A 20,970-nucleotide genomic window follows, 5' to 3' on the forward strand; every position below is an offset into this window, starting at 1 on the left:
CTACTCGCGCAGCGACCTCGGGTGTGCGGAGCCTGCAGCGCTGCATGCGCCGGAGCAGGACGAGGCGCCGGCGGCCGAGCGTGCCGCGGAGCCGCAGGAGACCTGCATGGCTGCGTCGGCGGAGGCGCGGCCGTCGCGCGAGCTCTGGCAGTCCGTGGCGGAGCCGGAGGGCTACTCGCGCAGCGACCTCGGGTGTGCGGAGCCTGCAGCGCTGCATGCGCCGGAGCAGGACGAGGCGCCGGCGGCCGAGCGTGCCGCGGAGCCGCAGGAGACCCGCATGGCTGCGTCGGCGGAGGCGCGGCCGTCGCGCGAGCTCTGGCAGTCCGTGGCGGAGCCGGAGGGCTACTCGCGCAGCGACCTCGGGTGTGCGGAGCCTGCAGCGCTGCATGCGCCGGAGCAGGACGAGGCGCCGGCGGCCGAGCGTGCCGCGGAGCCGCAGGAGACCCGCATGGCTGCGTCGGCGGAGGCGCGGCCGTCGCGCGAGCTCTGGCAGTCCGTGGCGGAGCCGGAGGGCTACTCGCGCAGCGACCTCGGGTGTGCGGAGCCTGCAGCGCTGCATGCGCCGGAGCAGGACGAGGCGCCGGCGGCCGAGCGTGCCGCGGAGCCGCAGGAGACCCGCATGGCTGCGTCGGCGGAGGCGCGGCCGTCGCGCGAGCTCTGGCAGTCCGTGGCGGAGCCGGAGGGCTACTCGCGCAGCGACCTCGGGTGTGCGGAGCCTGCAGCGCTGCATGCGCCGGAGCAGGACGAGGCGCCGGCGGCCGAGCGTGCCGCGGAACCGCAGGAGACCCGTTGTTCTCGAAATACGGAGATAAGGGAGAATAAGGTGCATGAAGGTGTCGCTCAATCCATCTGTTTTCTTCCTTCTGGTTCTTCTGGGTGTTCTGTACAGGTCGGGTCTCGTTTTTTGGAGTCTCCTGTGCGCACGCTCGGTGGGGTGCAGGGGGTCGAGGAAAGGTCTTCGAAGCCGCGAGTGAGTCATCATACGGTAAAGTTGCAGGGAAGGTATTGGGCTAAGGTGGTCTATTTGCCGGTGGTTGTGGAAGCCTTTCGCCTCGATGTCGCCCACGCGCTCGATGTACGTGTGATGGATATTCAGCACGTGGAGCTTGCATGCGGAAGCTTGGTGGGCACATTTGTTGTGGTGCACGCATTCGATTTTCTAACTGCTGCCGAGACGGATGATAAGCTGCGCGCGTACCATTTTCCGCTGACTTGGGAGCACTATCCGAAGACTCCCGACACGACCACAGGCCACTTCTTTGAGGGCGAGGCTCTGTCTACGATCCGGCGGACATCACGCTGCATCAACTCAGCGTCGAAGTTCCGATTACCACCCGCTGATACGGAGATGTCCCGGCCCCCCTCGGCTGCACTGAAGCCGCACCCTCCTCCGCGGGCTGCTCAAGAGGCGTCCAGGAGCACGTTGTCGTCGGGTGGTTGTACTCGCTCTGCGACGATTAGCACACCTGCAGTGCGAGAGAGCCTTCCTGTGGTGCCTGCGGTCCACGAAGCTTCTCCTGCCATTGAGAAACGGACGTCGGCGAGCAACCCTCCCTCTTCGATGGAACGTTATCACGCAGGTGACGATGGACGTGAGTCATCGAAGTTTTCGCGTGAAACGGCGCCGGCGCCGGTAGCAAAGGCAGTGAGAGTACCGGCGGTTCCTGAGACGGTGAGCACGAAGCACCGTGTCGGTTTTGTGGGAAACCAGTGGTCCGTAATCCTGAAGACGCAGAAGGACGACTTCGTGGCCGCGTTCGTGAAGGGGACTGGCGAGAAGCTCGGTTACGAACCGGACTCGGTGACCAAGGTGCAGTGCAACGAGAGCACAGGCGACACCATCGTCAGCTTTCGTGTCACCCACCCAAGCGCACTGCCGAGAAAACAGATCAACTTGGAACTCCGTAGTGCTCCTTACGCCGATGTGTGGAAGCTGTACTACAAGAACGCCACGCCAGTGGAAGAGAGGACGACGCACAATGGCGTGAAAACGTTTCATCGCGTCGGCTTTGTTGGGACCAAGTGGAAGGAGGTAAGGAACCGCGGCATGACTCGCTTTATCGAGGCGTTCGCAGCTGACACGGCAACTGCCCTGAATGTAACCCCGCAGGCGGTGCACATCGCCGACTACGCGGTAGCCGATGACATCGTGGTGGATTTCTATGTGACCCACCCGGGGACAGACTCAGAGGAAGTAATTGATGCCAAACTCGAGCAGTTTGACTTCCAGCGCGTTTGGGACCTCTACGGAACCCCGAACGAGGTGGACGAGCAGCAGCGCGTCGTCCCGTGCGTGATGAAGTGCAGCAACGCGTCCCGCCGAGCATCGCCTTCCTCGGCCTGCCGACTGCAGATCCCAGCCACGAACTCCACTTCCCAAGGGGACAGTTTCTGCCCGAAGTGTCAGCGGCGGTTCTCCTCGAGACAGGGGCTTCTACAACCCGAAGAAAGTAGTGACTGGCACCCAAAACTTATGCACAGTCACACTAGCTCCATCAGCGATGCAATTTGCACCGCGCTGATGGAGGACAGCTACTCGGCGATCCGCAAGCCTTCGCCAACACCACCGCATCCACACCTGACGCACCTGTACGCTCCACATAAAGAGTCGGAAGGGCGAACCTCGCAGCAGCCGAATGCGCATCAAACGCGTGGTATATCACTCACACGCGGCGCCCAGATGACCCCGCCTGCGCTGTGGCACACTAGCGTCAACAGCAGTCTCATTCCGCATCCCCCGCGACAGCGCTCCCTCAGCAACACTACACGGCATCGTCAGCGCCGCGTCAATCTACGCGAACTGGAGAGCGAGCTATCACGTAAACAACGTCAGCACAAGCACCAGGAACGCCAGAAGCAGCTCGATCGCGAGATGCACCGCTCTCTCAACTGCAGCAAATCGTCGGTGTCCACCGGCCCCACTACCAACACGCCACGGAGTTTCCTGCCACCCATTCCGCCGTCTTACGCAAAGGTCCGCAAAGGCCTGCAGCACATGAAGTCGGGGATGGGCTCTCTGCTGGAGTAGCCGTTTGTAAAAGCAAACGTACGCACGCATGTAAGTGTGCGTATGCTGCGTCACCCATCAGCGAAGGACAGATGTATCCCATCCGCCTTTTGTGAGTGAATGTCGTTTTAGTCCTCACCCCTTTCTCTGTCTCCAGGCTGCTTGCCCTCTCTTGATCCCCCTCGCACTATCTTTGTTTTTTTTCTCCGCGTGAGGACGTCACTTGACACCATTGTTCGACTGTCTCTGGTGAGTTGACGTCTGTCGCTACTCACTTCTGTCGTCCGCTCTCCTTCCTCGCGGTCACTTTCTCTCCTACTGTTCGACCCTTCCTGTCTCGCAGCACAACTCTTCTCTCATGCTGCTGCGTGCGTGGGCGTGTCTGGGACTCTTTGACTCATCTTTTCTTGACCCTCTTCTCTCGTTGACATCATTGTTGTTGGTATCGGCTGTGAACGTCCTCTCTTTGTGCACTTCGTGGGTGTCATGGTGGTCCGTGGGTGTGTGTACTTGGGAGTGGGTACATGTGTCTGTGCGAGGTGTTTGAGCGGGCGGTCTGTCTGCGCACGACTTCCTCTGCTTCATCTCTCATTTTCCTTCTTGATGTTGTGTGGCTCTCTTTGCATCTCCGTCTGTCTTGTATGTGGGATATGTAAATGTGTGTGGGGGAGGGAGGGGATCTCTCGGTGTATGCTCTGCTTCCTTCATCTCTTATCCCCCCCCCTCCTAATACTTCCCCCTCATCCTCCTCCTTCCTCATCTCATCCTGTAGAAGTTGCTAGTTTTTCTTCTGTGGGATGTTCTCGCTCCCCCTCCCTCCACTCTGCCCCCCCCCCCACCACCACCACCCACCCTTTTTCCCATCATTGCTTCACCACGTGATCTTGTATGTGTAACCTTGTGTATCTGTGTAGGGGAGATGGCGGAAGGGGAAAAAGGGCGGGGATGTGCGCACATACCTCTCTCTCCTATGCCCTCTTTGATGTTGTGCTCATTTTTTTTCATGTTCTGTTGGTGTTTTGTGTGGGTTCACGCCGCCTTTCCCACCTCTTCTGTCCTCTTTGTCTCTTTCTTCATTGTTTCCGCATGTCTTTTCTTCGCCCCTTCTTGTTCTTGTCTGGTTCGTTTGTTTCGTCCGTTTTCGCACCTGAATGCACTCCATTTTCACCCACTACCCTCCCCCTCCCCCCTCCCGCATCCTTGACCGACATGCGCACATGAGGGCGCGTGGCATGTATCTTGAACTCTTAGAACAAGCAATGTGGATGGACTGTTGCAGTTGCCTGTTTTTCCTTCTTCGCCTCTGCAGATGTGAAACACAAAAGAAAAAACATGTGCACCCAACGCGGTCACAATTAATAAACAAAGAAAACGAGAGGGGGTCTTTGCCGTCTCTTCATCACCTTCACCGCGGTCTAGTGACGCACTCAATCTGATTACTGAGCTTCGGGGGCACGGATATCCCACGTTGCCCCCTCCCCCCTTCTGGTAGTCCCTCAACGACAGTCTGTGCTTCCTCAAAGGCAATTCTCTTTTCCGCCTCCCTTGCTCCTCCTCCTCGTTCTTCCCCCGAACAACATATACGTTCACACGTTTGTTTCTTTTACCTATGCATCTCACGCCCTCTCGGGCCCCTCGTGTGCCTCCGCGCTCACATTTGTTGCGTGTACCAGTGCCCGTGTGTGCAGTTGCGCACCCCCTCCCTTTCCCCCTTGGTCTCTCACTTCGCTTGAGTCTAGGCCACATGCACAGTTCGACTCTCCACCCCGCCTCCCTGCCTGCCTTCAGCTTGCTCCGTTTCTTTTTGCTGTTTCCTTTTTACCTTTTCTTCGTTTCTGCAGCTCTTGTAGACAGTCGTGTCGCCAAGGGGCGCGTGTGCTTTGATTGTGCACTGGTTGCCATTGTTGATCTCACTCCACCTCGCCCGTCCCTCCCCCTCGCCGCGGGCTGCCTCTCACCAGACTGTCGGGATTCACATGGCGCACCTGTACGTGTGCCACTCTGCTCCTCCATTGGCACACTCAGCCATGAAGGAGGGGCCCGCTACGTACCTGGATCAGGTCGTCGGCGCTGCAACGAAAGACGTCATTTCCGGCCACAAATCTGAACGCTCGACGCGGGCTTCTGTCTTCGACTTGTCCAATACCTCTGCGAGAAGGTGGCAGCCGTTGACGGAGCGGTGCGGCTTCACAGGGACAACTGAAGAGCCAGCGTTCGAGTATGCCGAGTCGACTGCACTCGACACCGGATCTCTAATCAGCGAGCCCGAGCCGGCTCCACAACCATCACCACATATGTCCTCGTTACCCGAAAGCGCAAGTGACAATCCCAGAAACGCTCCACCGGTGACGGTGCACCGCAAGCGGCCTCGCCACCGTCTTCTTCCCTCAATGCTGACGCGTATCCGTCAAGCGTACGGGGCAACATTCGAATCGGCAACAGAAACCGCAACAGCGCACCATCCATACGATGACGGGCAGCCTTTTCCAGCCGCCGCGAGTGCAAGGGGCGTTGGTTTGGCTCGTGCTATGCCGATGCCGACACTGATGGAGGCAATGAAACCACCGCAGCAGCTGCCGCCCAGCCACCCTTCACCTGCCGTAGCACCGGAGCCATGTGCCACCGCGGTCGCATCCTTCGCCTCTATGCAGCAGGTCCTGATCGACTACGAGGCACTCTCCCGGCGCGATCTCATAATCGATTTCTACGCTGCCTACCCCATCCAGCCAGTAGTCGCCTTTGAACTGCCACCGCCAGAGCTTCCCGCCACCGCCTTGAGGGCGGTCACCCGAAAGCCACCACCGCCGTTCATCTTCTCTCCATCGACCAGCGAGAAGCGATCGGTGCCTTCGCCGAAGAAGGCAACGGCCGCTATGTGCACCAGAAGCGCTTCGGCCGTCCACTTGAACCGCCTTCGGCTAGTGTTTCCTGGCGCTCTCTGGTCCTTTGTCCTCCGCCATCACCGCCAGCTGCTCACCCGCACGCTTAAGCGGGGTGTCGAGGCCTTTTCGTTTCCCAGTGAGGCGGTCGAGGTCCTTAGCCTGCATGCTGCAGGGGCGGAGATGGAAGTCATCCTGTCTTTAAAAGAGTCTCCTGGCTCGCAGTCGAACATCTCAGCCACCCTTTTATCCAGCTCCTTTGCAGAATCGTGGGAGGTGTACAACCTGGTGGCGTTCTTCCTCTCGCGGGAGGTGTCCCCGACACTACCTCAGTCGGTGGTGTCGCCACCGCGGTGGTATGAAAGCAGCACTCGCACCAGCGCGGCAACGCCGCATGCAGCGGCGGACGAGGCTGCGAATACTCCGCAACCGACGGCAGTACCACCACAACCTTCGCCTTCAGTGCTGCGCAAGCACCAGGTGGCGCCGACCTTGTCCACAAAGGCGCCGCTGTCAAAAATCAGCGCCACTGCCGCGACGTCGGCGACGTACCAGCCGCTGAAGCTGAGTGTGCCTTTGCTGTTCTTGGAAGAGGCCGCCGATGCGCTGCAGAAACTCATTGATACCGCGCCGTCGCAGCTGCGGCTGGCGCTCCTCAGGGATACCATGTACGCTGTGCCGGATGCGAACGACGTGCAAGTTCACTTGTGGGCGGTTCAGCCAACCGGCCTCTACATCGAGCTTCTCCTGCGCTGTGCGGATGGAAACGGCGATCACGGGGCGTTCGACTGCGAGGCGGCAATCAACCGCTGCTCGTTCACCGAAACGTGGGGCGTTATTGGATCCTTCACCGCGGGCCTCACATCCTTGGCCGTCGAGGTGCCTATTGTTGCCAAACGCTGCGCTTCGACGCCGAGGACCGCGCCCGCGTCGCAGCGGGTGGACACGAGTGTGATGACGACTGCTTGCACCGTGGCGACAACCGTGGCCGCGGCCCTGCCACAGTCGGAGTTGCTTGTGCGCTCAGCCTTGCCGTGCACCGAGGCGGTCCGGCGATCGTGGCTGCTGTCTGAGGGCTCTGTGCTTAACGCCCCTGAGTACACAAACAGCGAACGGCCCAGTGTCAGCACCACCAGTAGCGTCTACAGCCTCATTGCTCAAAACGGTCCCATCCACAGCGCTGAATCTTCCTCTTCGAGCGCGAACGAAGGCTTCGTCTCTGCAGGCTCTGTTGCGGCGACATCACACCGAAAACGGGTGGTGGTGTCATTGAGGAGGCGCCCCACCACAACGGTGGAGATACAAACAACTCCGCCGGTCGCGCCTGCGCTTGCACCGGGGTGTGTGAATGAGTCGACAGGCAAGTCGCTCCTCACGCAGACATATTCGACGCAGTTGTCGCTTTCCAGAACCCTCTCCGAGTCGAAAGTCGAGAGCATCGGTGTCCCTTGCGGGAGCTCGGCCTCGGCGCGGACGGCGCTGCTATCACCTCGGGTGCGCACAACAAAAGATGGCGCCTCTTCAGTGACGGAAGTGCTCGAACGACGGCCGCAAACCGTTGCTGAGTCGGCCGAACACTCCTCCGAACGACTCACGCCGAGTACAATCACGGCAGAAAGTACGATGGGGCACCCCAACGCTTACGTCGCCGACTCGGTGAAGTCAAAGAGTGACGCAAAGAAGGCGAACAAGTCCCTGCTGGCACCCTTTCTATTTCCAACGCTGCTGCCCATACCGCGGAACTCGTCGGAAAAGCCGGCAGCCGTCGGGCAAGAGCAGGTCGCCTCGTGCGTGCTTTGTGACGCAGACAAGCAACGCACGAAATCGCTGCAGGAAGACAAGAGCACGCAGGCGATGTCCAACAGAGAGGAAGAGGCACCTGCTAGTGAGCTACGTGATCTCCTTGAGCCACCACTGGAGCAGAAACCGATGCCCTTGTCACGACACACGGCCACAGAGCGCCAACTGGCCTACCAACAGCAGCGCATCAGCTTTGAAGAGAATGAATATGCAGGAGTCACGGACGCCGGTGCCACCAACACGGAGTCGAGCACCGCTCCATCCCCTTCCGAGGACACTGCGGTGGCGGCTGACTTGGCAATGCAGAAGGTCGACTTGGACAGTACTCAAGGAATGCATGTCTCCTCCATGGCGGGGGACAAATGGGAGACGCTGCGGGAGCAGTACCCGCTGCAGCTGCAGCGCGCGTTGACGGAAGACGTGCACGCTTTATTTGGCACACTCACGGGCGCGATAGAGAAAGTGATCGTGAGGTGCGCCGGCAAGCTCCACGAGGAGGTGATGGGTGCCCCAGGTGTGGTGCGGCAGCCGTCCAGCCAGGAGCGGGATCCGGAGGCGAGCGCCGCCGCCTCCACTACCTCAGACGTCTTTTCTCCAGCAGCCGTTGAAGTCCTCCCAGAGCTGCGGATGCTTCCCATGACAGATTTCTACGCACAGCATTCTCAGCGCCACCTCCGTCCGCTGCGCTCGTTCGCCGTGTCGTCGGTGTGCAGCGCGGCAGAGGCTACCATGCAGCGCCGCGCCGTTCCCATCGAAAGCCTCGTGGACGCCTCCGCGAAGGCTGTCACCATCAATCAAGTGGAGGTACTCTCGCCGCTCTCTGCGTCAGTAGTGTCGTCGCCAGCGAAGCACGGAGCAACGTTTCACGGCCAACTGTCTAGCACCCTGCAGGGTCGTCTGCTTGCAGACCGCGGCGATGGCGTGGCGAAGGCAGCAATTCATGATGTCAACGCTGTGCTGGTGTCCACCAAGAACGAGATGGCGCTGCAGGCGGTGACCGTCGCTGACGGTAGCTCGTGGCAAGCTGACTTCTCCGTCCCAACAGCTGTGCTTGAGCGGTCGCCGTTGCTTCACCAGGGTGCACTCACCGAATTCTCCGCATCCTGCGCACCCGTGCGAATACTGCTTCGTCGCTTCTTTGACGTCCCTGGACTCATCGACGAAACGCTGGCAGGGGAAGTGAAGACTGTGCGCACGCTCTTTTCCGCAGAGACGTGCGCCGTCCTTGACACGGCGGATGATTTGGTTGAGGACCTGCAACTCTCCGGCCACCTCACGGTGAATGCGACGTTGCGCTTGCCGACCACTCACTCTGTGGCAGAATGTTGTTCGTTGCTGTTGGAGCATGACTACCCGAAGGTGAATGAGCTGCTGCACCAGTTGGCAGCAGTACGAACACCGCGGGCACCACCACACGTAGAGACAAAGTTACAGCCGGAGGCGATGCACTGCAGCACTCTCTTATCCAGCTCCACATTGATGCTTTCACCGACGACCAGTGCGGCGCCGGTATCACCAGAAGGCCGAGACGCCAGCTCACATGCCCTCTACGTAGAGGGCGACTTGTGGCCAGCGGCAATAGAGCAGCGCGCGGATGTGCTGCGCGAGGCGCTCATCTCAGACGCCAGGTCGCTGCGCGCGGTGGAGAACGCGCTACAGCAATGCCCTCTCACAGCTGCCCGGGCGGTGTGCCGCCGCTTCAGCGGAACATCGCGCCACCTCAGCAATCATAAAGTAACGGATACCATGTACAGAGCACATCTAGAAGGAAAGGCATGGTGGCAGACGCTGGTGGAGCACGGTGACCTCCTCACTGAAACCTTTGTGTGGGAGACGCTGCAGTGCCTGCGTGGCAGTGAAGTCGCCGCCGTGCCAGTCACCGTTGCGGTGATAGGCATTGCGGCGAAGTCGGACGGGATCACGATCGCGTACGATGTAGCTAGCACGACGGTCTGTACTAACGTTGATCGAGGGCGAATGGCGCACGCGATCATGGAATACCCTTTCCCTCAGCTGTGGAAGATGTATGACAGCTTCATGCTGACCCGAAAACCGCTCAAGCACGGCATGAACGGGCTCCGAATTGCCCCCCGTCACCTTAGCACAGCGTACGACGTTGCCGAGGTGCCGAGCCAACGCCAGCACTCGCACATCGAACTTGCGCTAGGTATGCCGCTCGACCCTCTCCAGACAAACCTGGCGACCGTGGTGCCCGATGGCAAGGTCGAGAAAGCAGGCCCGCTGACTGTCGTAAGCAAAGCGGAGATGGCTGGAGGGAAGAAGATGTACGGGCTCAATTACTTGCCAGCGCCAGACGCGGTGTCGGCACCTCCAGCCGCGGAGGCGACGGGGAAACCTCCCCCGGCAGCCGTAGTGGCCAATATGTGCATCGTTGGGACAGAGAGGGGCCGCATGGAGGTGGATACACGGGCTGCAAACCTGCCGCCTCCACTGCCTCGTCTGCAGACATCCTTGCCACAGCGGAGCGAGCCGAGGGTGCACCAGCAGCATCAGCAGCAACGGCGGCACGACGGGCAGATGCGTGTCGAGGAACAGACAACGAGTACTTGCGAGCACCCAGCGCCGACGTACGCTGCGACGGTGTCATTCACAGAAACGGGGTATGAGGAGGACGACGACGCAGAAGACACCACGTTGTCGGAGAGCGACGAATGTGTTGAGCACAGAGCTGCGCAGCCGCCTGCTCCTCTTCGCCGCAGCACCGCCGCACGGCCGGTGGTCTCTGCCCGCGCCGCACCAGTCTCTACCACGGCGGCTCCCGTTATTCGGATACCAGTGACACCGTCACCGCCGTTGAAGGTTCTCAACAAGGTGGAGTCGGTGGAGCGTCGCACGCCGTGTGCTGTCCGGCTGAGCGCTCCCTCTCCCCAAACTCCGCAAAGCGCCGCTGCCCCAGCCGTCCCCTCCCTGTCGCCCATCTCCATTCGGATCGCCGCGGCCCCCTCTCAGGTGCCAGTGAAACAAACACTGCGTGCTGCCTCAGCGCCTGCTAAGAAGAGGCCCCCATTGGGTTTCGACTCAAGCTTGGCAGGTGAGGAGCCTACGCATCTGCCAACGCTTTACGCCGAAGGGGAAGGTAAGACGCACGGCAAGCCGCGGGCATCAGCACCGTCTTCCCTCACGCGATCGCCATCTCTCGTGAAGGTTTGCCCGGCGGTGCCGACTACGGTTGTCGACGTGCGCATGGATCACCCGCCTAAGGCGGCTGTGCTTGACGCAAACCCGACTGCTACCGCCATTCCCATACCGAGCTGTCCTCCGCTCAGCGCACATCTTTACTCAGCTACCAAGAGCGCGCCTTGCGCGGTTTTACAGACGAGCCAGGCCAATACGACAGCGGGGCACCTCTACAATGCACCGAAGCTGCCCTCGTGCGGACCGGCTTCGCTCTGTTACAGCCACTCTCCGCAGATGATCACACTTGCGTCCTCTTCTCAGTACAGCAGCGCGGCCAAGATGCAATCCGGCGCCCTTAGCTCCTCGCCCGCGTCACCTCTGCCAACGATTAGGATGCTTCCGAGTCACTCGCCGTCGTTCGTCTTTGTCTCTACAGAGCCGAGCCGCCGTCTACAGAGGTTGCAGGACGACTTTGACTTGATCGAGAGGACGATCCGCGCGCGCTACTCTTGCATGCAGCGCGAGCTCATGGCGACTGTCACGACCGCGCTACCCGGCATGTAGAAAGTGCCTAGTGTAGGCTGTGTGCGCTGCAAAATGTACAGACAGGAGTCATTCAATGCTGCTGGTGCCACTGCTGCCACTGGGAGCGCGTGAGATAATGGCGGACGCTTTTGAGACGCGCATATGTGCGGTTATTCCTGTCTACTTGCGTGCCGCTCACGTTTCCTGGTGAAGACAGGACTATGTATGGGTCTGCGCTCCTGTCCCCTTAGCGTATTGTGCTGAAAAATGGGGACACATGTGCCGTGAGCCGTCGACTGCGCACCGGGTATCCATCCCACACAGCCCTCCAATGGGTGCGCGCTAGCAATCTGGGTGGTTTGATGTGCACCTCAGCCCCGTTATGCGTGTGTAACTGACCTGCCGAGGACAAGCTCGGCAAGGACGTGTAGCAGTGGGAGGGGGGAGGGTGCGACGATTCCGTGCGGCAGCAGAAGTACCCTGCCGTTTATTTTCTTGGCGCTGCATGCGAGTATTCGTTTATTATTCGTATCATTTTTTTCCGGGTTGTTTTCTCTGCTCAGCCCCGATCGCCCCCCCTCCTCCCCCCCCTTTTCCTAGTGTGGCGTGCTGACACCCTCGGCATGTTGCACGGGAGCCTTCTCTTGTGGCTGTCTGCCTCGCATTTCTCCTTTTTGCACTGGGCCCTTTCTTTGCTGATATGTACGGAGGAGGAAAGAGTGAATGGCGGGCGGGCGGGCAGTGATCATGGCGAAAAAGCGCAGGGGTGTGAGAGGTGCTCTCTCCGAACTTTCCCACTCTCCTCTGCCTCACCACCAGTACGTTTTATGTATGTACATACCCGTGTAGAAGCCTTTATGTAGATGCAATTGCATTCTTTCTCTCCATGGTACTGTGTGATATCTGTCCAAGGTGCACGGCAGATATCACACCATGCGCCTAACATGCGTCGATAGTGGTGTGCATACTCAGAAACATGCGATCGATGCCGCTCTCTTGCGCGCCTCTCCGCCACATTCTTTATTCCACGTGCTCGGTTTCTTTTTTTAGGATGCAAGTGAAAGGCAGCCACGCCTGCATCTCCCCCCCCCGTATGTGCGTGGGTGGGTGGGTGGGTATGTGTGGTGATGTTTTCTCAGCATCGGTGTTCTTTTGTTGTTCTCTGTGCCTCCATGGTGCTACCTCTACCACCGCCGCCACCACCTCTCCTCCCTCCCTTTATCACTCTCTAAACTGTCTCTTTTTTGCTTCTGCGCCGACGTAACTCCTCCCTTACAGCCATCAAGGCGTGCTGGATGCCAGCGTTGGCGGTCTTTCACGTCGCCAGCTCTACAGAGACACAAACCTTCCGTGCAAGAAATGCTCATGTCACCATTCCGCCTCCCTTGTTCATCCTGTTCCAGGTTTTCTTCTTGCGTGGGTTCCGCATTTTTTTTCACAGTTATGGGTCTGCTATTCAGCTTGCTTGAACCCCTCGCGCCACTTGAGCACGGGGATGAGGATGGCACAAGTACCTCGATGCTCCTCCCTCTCCCGCTACCTCTCTTCTCGTGTACAATATGAATTCGTGATGAGGGGGTGTTGTCGCGCAACTGCAATTGGGAAAAAGGTGGCGGGCGCGCCGCCGTCACTTCTCGCCTCATAGCGCATCATCGCTGAGGTGCCTCGGGGGTGTAAAGGCCGAGATGCCGTGACCACTTTCCCTCCGTGACTGTGACGTTTGAAGAATGACGTGCTTGCCTTTATCGGCTACACTTGCTCGCCAATAGTCCTTGAGGAGTGCTTCGGTGCTGTAGCCCCGCACAGCCCCAGTACACGCTCCCTGCATGTGATCCATCGGATTGCCTTCTTTCTCACTCCGTCTCTCCTCATCGGCTACAATCACCTCCGCCTGGCTTCGCTTTCAACGCAGACACTCGACTGCATGTCTCCGCGCGTGTGCTCATTTGGCGCCTTTTTTTCCTTTCCTTCTCAGCGACACGACGAAGTACAAAAGAGAGGTTGTTGCTCCCCAGCGCGGGTGCGTCTGGCTTCAGTGACGCGGACCCAGCAATAACGAGGGCTGACACAAACCCAGCAAACGGAAGAAAGGGACAACGCACCGACCGTCTTCCCGTACCGTTACTCCTCGTCAAGACCACCTACATCACTCGACTGTGAAGAGGGGGGCTCGAAGCCTCTTTTCTCCTCCCTCCCCCTTCTTTCGATCTCTGAGTCGTCGTTGTGTGCCTGAGCATTTTACTGTGGGCGTCTGTGTGAGTGGTGCCATTTGGAGGATCTCCATCTTCCGGCGGCTGCGACGTGGTTCACGACTTTCCTCTTCTGCGTGGTGTTTCCGTGCTAGCGTTGTTTAGCGAGGCGTCGACGGCATTCAGTCGGCATGTGACTCCAGAGGCGCGCACGACTCGAGAACCTTCTCCTCTTTCTGTTGGAATCGATACGTGCCGTTGTGGCTTGTCTTGGTTCTCTTTTCCTCCTCCACGTTTCTCTGTGCCGTTAGACGTACCAGCGCCGTCGTTGTGCCGCCCGATCACCCCACGTGGCCGTAGCGATCAACATCTACTGAGAGAGCGAGAGAGACGAAAGGAATCAAAAGTGCCTTAGACTCGCCGTTTCAGAGGTCTTTCCTACTGCTTCTCTGGTACGGCAACACGACGTGCTAAACATGGACTCATCCACCAATGGTGCCGCCTCTATTGAGCACGTGTTCGCTGGGCTCGCGTGGGTGCGCGATTTGACCGACGCCAGCCTTGCGGCGGAACGTGTGCACAACGCATTCATGCAAGTAATCTTTAGCTTTCTGCCAGAATACGATCAGGACGACGACGACAGTGCCGCACGTCGCTTCGTGACTGCGGCGGAGCGGCAAAAGGAGGCGGAGCACGACCGTCGCCTGCGCGAGGAGGCGCGTCGCGAGTTAGAGAATCTGCGCGATGAGCCACTGAGCGACGCCGGCGACTCGGGGCAGCGCAGTGATGACGAGGAGGACCAGGGATCGGAGGAGGCGAATCTTGCCGACTTTGAAACAAACGAGTTCATGCACTGGATTGAGGCCGGCGCCGCTGACCACTTTTCCGCACCGCGGCACCAGATCGATGAGGAGGGCTTACGCGACGACCTCGAGTTCAAGTTGGAGCAGACGGGGCTTGGCAAGACTACGGAGTCCGCAGTGCGTGCGACATGTCCTGAGCGGCTCAAGGAGGCCCTCGTGGAGCCTCGAGTGCTCCCAGACGGTAGCGTGTGCGAGTTCTCCCTCCAGCGCGAGGTTTACTGGGTGCTGCGTCAGCTGCGCAATGCGGGTCAGCCTTTTGCACACAATACGCGCATCTGCGCTCTCGCCAGTCGCCCGCTCGCCGAGATCGTCGACGAGCCGGTGGTGGTCGCGCTGGGGTACGCACTGCAGAAGATGACGACAGAGCACTATGAGCCTGGCCACCTCATGGTGTACCACCAGACGCCCTTGCATCCACTCCTGTGCGCGTTGTTGGAGGGGTCAGTGCTGACCGAAGACGCCAGGCACACCATCGCGTCGGCGTCCTACGCGTACAACACCACCACCGGCCAGCGCCAGGAGCCGGCCATCGGCGAAACCTATGTCGGATTCGACGCTTTAGCGCGTCACTCCATCGGCGAAGGCGACCCGCTGTGGTACATCGACCGCCGTGAGCGTCATTACGCCCAGCGCAAGCCGTGCTTCATCGAGCTTGGCCGCCTCCTCGTGCGCCTCGTGGAGTTGAACCGTCTGTTTCTCGGCCTCGAGTACCGTCGGCAGCGCATGATTGCCTCCCTCAAGGACCACCCGGACGCCCGTGTGCAGGATCAACGGACGATCCTCAACTCCCTCGTATTTGAGAGCGCAGTGGAGGCGGACATCTGGCTGACCTTTGTAGACAGCCTGCAGGGTCTGCACGGCACAGACCCCTACCTGCGCATTCGAGAGCTGGGCCTCGAGGACGCTTTTGAAGAGTTCAGCATCACCGGCCTGCAGTATCAGGAGAACCTGCGCTCCAACACGGCAGTGACGCTGTGCCCGAGCAATGCGCACATGAGGTTGCACGACTGGGCCGCGAATGTCGGTCGAACGCTAGCGCGGCCACTAGACGGTGAGCAGATTCTCTCCTTGTTCACGAAGGCGCTGGTATCGCAGTTCTCCAAGGCGCCGGTGCTGGCTAGTATGGTGGTTGATGTCTTCTGCGCCGAGGGCGACCTCATCGTCAGCTACAAGCGCTCAGAGCGCTCGGACCAGATCTTCTCGCTGGCCAGCATGTTCACGGAGCACGCGCAGTACTTCCTGGAGCTTCTCGAGATGGAGCGCAATGACCTCGTGAGGCTGTACTTTGTGCTGGATCAGAAACTTGTGTACGACATCCTCAACCTCGAAGGCCTTTACCAGCGCCGCGAGGACACAGATTGGTGGCGCGCGCGCGACGAGGCGATGAGCTTCGTTGTTATTCGCCTGTTGGAGGTGCTTCCAACGCAGGTGCGTGCTCAGCTTACCGCAAACGCCGAGTACGTTGTGAGCGTGTCGTCAGCGCAGCGCCTCAGTACCTTCTGCACACAGGGTCCGTACGCCGCGACCCGGCTTCAGCTCAGCGACTTCGATGGCGCTGCGCGGGTGTGGGAACCGCAGTGGAACGTCGTGGAGGCGCTCCCCGCAACCAAGGAGGCGCACGACGTCAGCCGCGTCTGTGCAGTCTATCGCGGCAACAGCGGCGTCACGGCCTTCACCTTCATCGATGAGCATGGCACCGTTGTGGGCACGACGCGTTGGGTGGACTGCGCTGTGTCGACTGTGAGCGGGCGGGAGCGGGCGGTGCTGCAGGCGGCACAGCTGCGGAAGCTGTTCACGCAGTGCCGACCTACGGTGGTGGCCATCGGAGCCTCCTCCACCGCGTGTCTGCCTCTCTTGCGCACTCTCGAGAACTTTGTGCGAGAGCAGGTTCATCAGAGCACCTTTGTCGACGTGCCCGTTGTGTGGGCGAGTGTGGAAGTGCCACGGTACTACAGCGTCACGACGTATGCGCGGTTAGAGCTGCCTCAGACAGAGAACATTGTGGTGACGAGCGTGGCTCTCGCCCGCTACGTGCAGGACCCGCTGCAGGTGCTGTGCTCCTTGTTCGAGGGCGAGCAGACGGCGCTGCAGCTGTGCCGCACGATACGCATCTCACCCTCGCACGACCGCCAGCTCTATCAGCGTCTGGCGTGGGAGATGAGTCTGTGGGTGGCGGCGGTGGGCCTGTGGGTCGGCGATATCGTGTTCCGCCCCAACGCTGCTGCGACGCTGCAGTTTGTTCCCGGCCTCGGCCCTGCCAAAGCGCGTGCGTTGGCCAGCGCCATCCTTCACTCCGACGTCCCGCAAAGCCGACGGCAAGTGGAGCAGCTTCTGCAGCCCTACGGGGCCGCAATCGTGCAGAACGCCGCGCCGGTGCTGCGGGTTCGCTCGCCGGAGCAATGCGAGGCGGAGCTCCCGTGGCACCCTCTCGATGCAACACTGATCCCGTCGCAGTGGTACACGATCGCTTGCATGGTGGCAAAGGCGACCGCCTCCTCATCGACACTGCCGGCAGAAGCGCTGCTAGTGGGGCTGCTTGGGATGGCGCAGGAGGAGCGCCGAGCTGCACTCTACCGCGTCGATGTGCCCTCTGTGGTTGCCAAGGCCAAGGCGAGTGCCGCGGCCCTGGCCGACGTGGGCCGTCGTGAGGTGGAGCTTGTCGTGGACGAGCTTGTTGCCAATGGACGCTCCTTTGCGCGCCGCCCGTACCGCCGCCTCACGAACGTCGAGTTCATGAGTTGCATTACCGGCATCACGTATCTCTCCAGTGCTGACATCAACGCGCTGTCGAAGGGGGCTGGGGCAGGAAGCGGCAGCGGAAGCCGTGGCACCTTCGTGGTGCGCGAGGGCGACTACGTCACGGGTACAGTAACAAACGTTCAGGGCGGCTCCACGCCTGGCATCCGGCTCGCCACCTCGCGCGGCGTGACTGCTTTTATCGCGGCAGCGGATATCCGCGATGAGGCGATGCGTGTAGACCTTCTCGAGTATATTCGTCGGTCAGAGCAGCTGCAGGACTGGAAGCGCAACGAGAACGGTGATGCGCGGCCGCCCGAGCGGGTGGAGGCGCCTGTGTGGCTTCGCCGCGGCGCTCTCCTGCAAGGCACCGTACGTCGCTGCGTATGGGCGCGCTGTGAGCTGCATCTCCAGTGGTGCCCCCCACGCGAGGAGCTGGCGGTGTCACGTGACGACAACGGTGATGGGGAGACGGCGATACCGTCGTACGGCAACATGGAGCGCGGCGGCCCCAGCAGCAGCGTGAACTCGCTGAACACAGCGCAGGTGGAACAGCAGGTGCGTGTGTTCGCGACAAAGATGTCGCGCCACCCGCTCTTCCGCGACGTTTCCAAGAACGGCGCAGCCGACATGCTACGCGACAAGGAGATTGGCGAGTCGCTTCTGCGCCCGCGCACCGCGAGTGTGCATCGGGTGGTGTGTGAGGTGAAGGTCGGCAGCAACGCTACAAACCATTGGGTCATTTCCGAGGAGCGCCGCGCGAACGGCCAGTTCTACTACAAGGTCGAGGATCGCGTCGTGGACCGGCAGTGGGAGTTCACCGACGTGGACGACTTTCTGTGCAACTTTGTGGAGCCGATGGTGAAGCTCATCCAGTCGATTCGCGCGCACCGCCGCTTTGAGGACGGCACCGAATACGTACAGGCCGCCCTCGACGCTCAACGCGAAGTGAGCGGCGGCTTTGCCTACGCCTTCGCCGAGACGGAAAACAAACGGCACCTCTACCAGGTGTACTCGAGCGGTGGCAACGAGACGTACCACTTTCCGCTGCACATCACGAGCGAGTTCATCTACATTCGCCTACCCTTCTTCCACGATGGGAAGGCGTGCAACAAGTGGGTGCCGTGCAAGAGTGCGGAGAAGGTAAGTGAGACCGTCAAGAACTACGCTCGCGCCATGAGCAGCCGGTCAGTCAATGGTGAGCTACATTAGGGGCAGACAAAGAATGCCGCCAGGTCTACGTGAGTGTGCTGTGCACGCTACGGTTGGAGGCCAGCGTGGGCAGATAAGGTAAAGGGATCAGGCACGTTTGGTGGGTCACGGTTGTGCCTATCCCGTGTATCAAGAACCCCCGTTATGACATCACGGGGAGCCAGTGGAGTCTCTGATTAGTTCAGCGTTCGCGGTTGATGGCGGCGGTGGTTCTGTGCTCTACTGCGGACGCTTGCGTGTAGGGTGTGTGTCTCGGTCTTTTGTGTTGCACGTGTCCGTGTGTCGTGCGTGCCTGCATGTGGATGAGGACTTTGCAGGTGTCCCCCTCTTCCCTCCTCGACGCTGGCCTCGTGTTTCTCCGTCTTCTCTTGTGTACCCTGTCTGTTGCTGTGTGTAAGGTAAACCCACCCAACTCCTTGCTTTACTACAAGCGTGCCCATGCCCCACCTCGCACCACCCTGTTCCAGTCCGCCGCGTAGCTGCCAGTTATGGTGGATGCGGAGGTAACGGTGCCGGTCCTGTCTTGTGCACACCGGAGCAACAGTGTTGGCTGATCGGCCGCTGCTCCTCGACGCGACTAGCTGCAACTCAGCCACGCAGTGTGTGCTGTGTTGGTGACATGGTGGCACTTCACGCTCCGTTTGTGGAGAGATTGAATTCGTGACGCATCACGTCCTCCTTGAGGCACATCCACATACCGACGGGAATCATCTGCAAGCCTGTCGCTCCATCCATCTACTTGACCCTCCCCCTGATCACTTCCACTTCTTTATTACGCTCTCCACTCTTTCGCTTTTACATGCGCAGGTACTCAACGTCCGGCGCGCACACGTAGGCGAGCACAGCCGCACACTCACCAGCAACGGTGCTCTCTATTCTCCAGCGCATCCTTTATTGTGTGTGTGTCTGGAAGGGGGTGTTCGGGAGGATGAATAGCGTAACAGGCAAGCCACTGGCATTCCTTTTTCTCTCTTTTGCTGTGGCCACTGCAGTGCATCTCGGCGCCGCCACCTGCACGGCATCGGCGTCGTCTCGCCTCCCTGCCCGTTGGTCTGTTCGATTTCGCTCATCCCCTCCGCTTCCTTTTCTTGTGAGCCCCGACACGCGGAGTCAGGCGAATGCTGCGGCGGGGTCTTCTACGTTTGGTGCGTGCCTTGTCAGCCGATGCGTCGCTCGTTTCGCTGCCGCCAAACGTGCAGCGCTGCGAAGTGTTCCGCAATGTCGTCTCACTAGATGAGGAGGAGCACATCTACGCCGAGCTCAGTCGTATTTTGCAACGCGAAGGACAGACGATCGTCTGGAAAGGGTCTACGCCGGATGACAGGGTCATCAAGCATGTGTACCTGGAGATGTTCGGTACGGAAAAGGAATTCACTGAGGTAAAGAACTGGCAGAAGAGGGAGGTGCGCCATCTGCCGGGGTTGCTGTGGTCGCCGACATTGCTGCGCGTGCTGAGTGACGTGGCGCAGCCGCTGATGGGTGCAGTGCCGGATACGGCGCGGGTTGTGGAGCATCAGATCCCCGGCTACGAGATGCACGTCGAGCATCCCACCGTTGGCACCGGCTTCCTTTATCTCAATCTGCTGAGTGATACCGTTTTGGACTTTGACGACGAGAGCACCGGCCGGCGCGGGCAGGTGCTGCTGCCGTCTCGCGCTCTCCTGTGTGTCTCCGGCGAGGCACGCTGGGGCTTCCGCTTTGGTGAAAAGACGGCAGAGGTGCACACGTACGTCGCGCCCAACGGAACTCGCAGACGGGTGGAGACCGACATGCGCCTCAGCGTGCAGCTGTGGAAGCTCAACCCCAATCTCCTCGACGGGCGCCTCTTGCAGGAGAGGCTCGAGGAGAGTATGGAGATGGCTGGCAAGCGACTCGCGGAGGAGGCACCTAAGCGCGTCGAGCTAGAGAAGGGCTGTGAGGAGGATGCGACAGTGCTGCAGCCGCCTGACGTCCGCACGCCGTCCCTCAACGCTGCCGTCGATCCACAGCGCCCGCTCAACACGTTTTTGGCCGCAGCGATGGAGAACGTGTCGGGCAAGGGCGTTCTAGGCGGTGACCTGGCACAGCCGGAGGGTTGCTTGGCGTCCGGCCAGGCAGGTGCCAAGAAGACGATGGCGGATATTCGCCAAGATTATGGGGAGTACAAGCAGCAGTTCTCCAAGGTGTACGGTATCCTGCAGGATTTGAAGGTGATGCAGGACTCTGGGCAGCCGATCAACGACCTGTGGCTGAAAAAGAAGATGACGGAGTCGTCGTCGGTAGACGCGGAAAAGGACCGCGAAGACGGCTTCGACACTTCCAACATCGAGGGAACGTGGGATAAGGTCGACGCCAAGGCGCGCTTCTATAAGGCAAAGCTGAAGGCTATGGACTACGACGGCACCGCCTTCCTCAACTCTCGCATGCCTGACATCTCGCAGGACGCCCCACTTGACATGCGCAGCACGATCCGCAAGATGGCCCCCCATGTCAAGGATGGCGACAAGATTGTCGCCAGCCTCCCCAACTCCGGTTGAGGGTACAGGCCTCCCTTTCCTCTCCCCGGTGCGCTCTCCGTGCGTATAGCATTGTGTGTGTATCGGGCTCTCTCTCTGTGCATTCTGCTATGGGACATTTTCTTG

At 60.1% G+C, this 20,970-nt stretch overlaps 3 protein-coding genes across 3 annotated transcripts; all 3 read left to right on the plus strand.

Moving 5' to 3' along the window:
* Positions 1 to 4,983: 4,983 nt before the first annotated feature.
* LMXM_32_3080 (hypothetical protein, unknown function) lies at positions 4,984 to 11,388 on the plus strand (the record flags this gene model as incomplete). The annotated part of the gene is made up of 1 exon (XM_003878516.1): positions 4,984 to 11,388. One exon carries the CDS (start codon positions 4,984 to 4,986, stop codon positions 11,386 to 11,388), a length of 6,405 nt encoding a protein of 2,134 aa, XP_003878565.1.
* Positions 11,389 to 14,128: 2,740 nt separating this feature from the next.
* Positions 14,129 to 18,349, plus strand: LMXM_32_3090 (conserved hypothetical protein; the record flags this gene model as incomplete). Its single annotated transcript, XM_003878517.1, has 1 exon — positions 14,129 to 18,349. The coding sequence occupies one exon, from the start codon at positions 14,129 to 14,131 to the stop codon at positions 18,347 to 18,349; it is 4,221 nt and encodes a 1,406-aa protein (XP_003878566.1).
* Positions 18,350 to 19,467: 1,118 nt separating this feature from the next.
* LMXM_32_3100 (conserved hypothetical protein) lies at positions 19,468 to 20,865 on the plus strand (the record flags this gene model as incomplete). Its single annotated transcript, XM_003878518.1, has 1 exon — positions 19,468 to 20,865. The coding sequence occupies one exon, from the start codon at positions 19,468 to 19,470 to the stop codon at positions 20,863 to 20,865; it is 1,398 nt and encodes a 465-aa protein (XP_003878567.1).
* Between the last annotated feature and the right edge of the window lie 105 nt (positions 20,866 to 20,970).

The sequence above is a fragment of the Leishmania mexicana genome, chromosome 32 (assembly GCF_000234665.1).
Source record: "Leishmania mexicana MHOM/GT/2001/U1103 complete genome, chromosome 32".
In the NCBI taxonomy this organism is placed as follows: Eukaryota; Euglenozoa; class Kinetoplastea; order Trypanosomatida; family Trypanosomatidae; genus Leishmania; species Leishmania mexicana.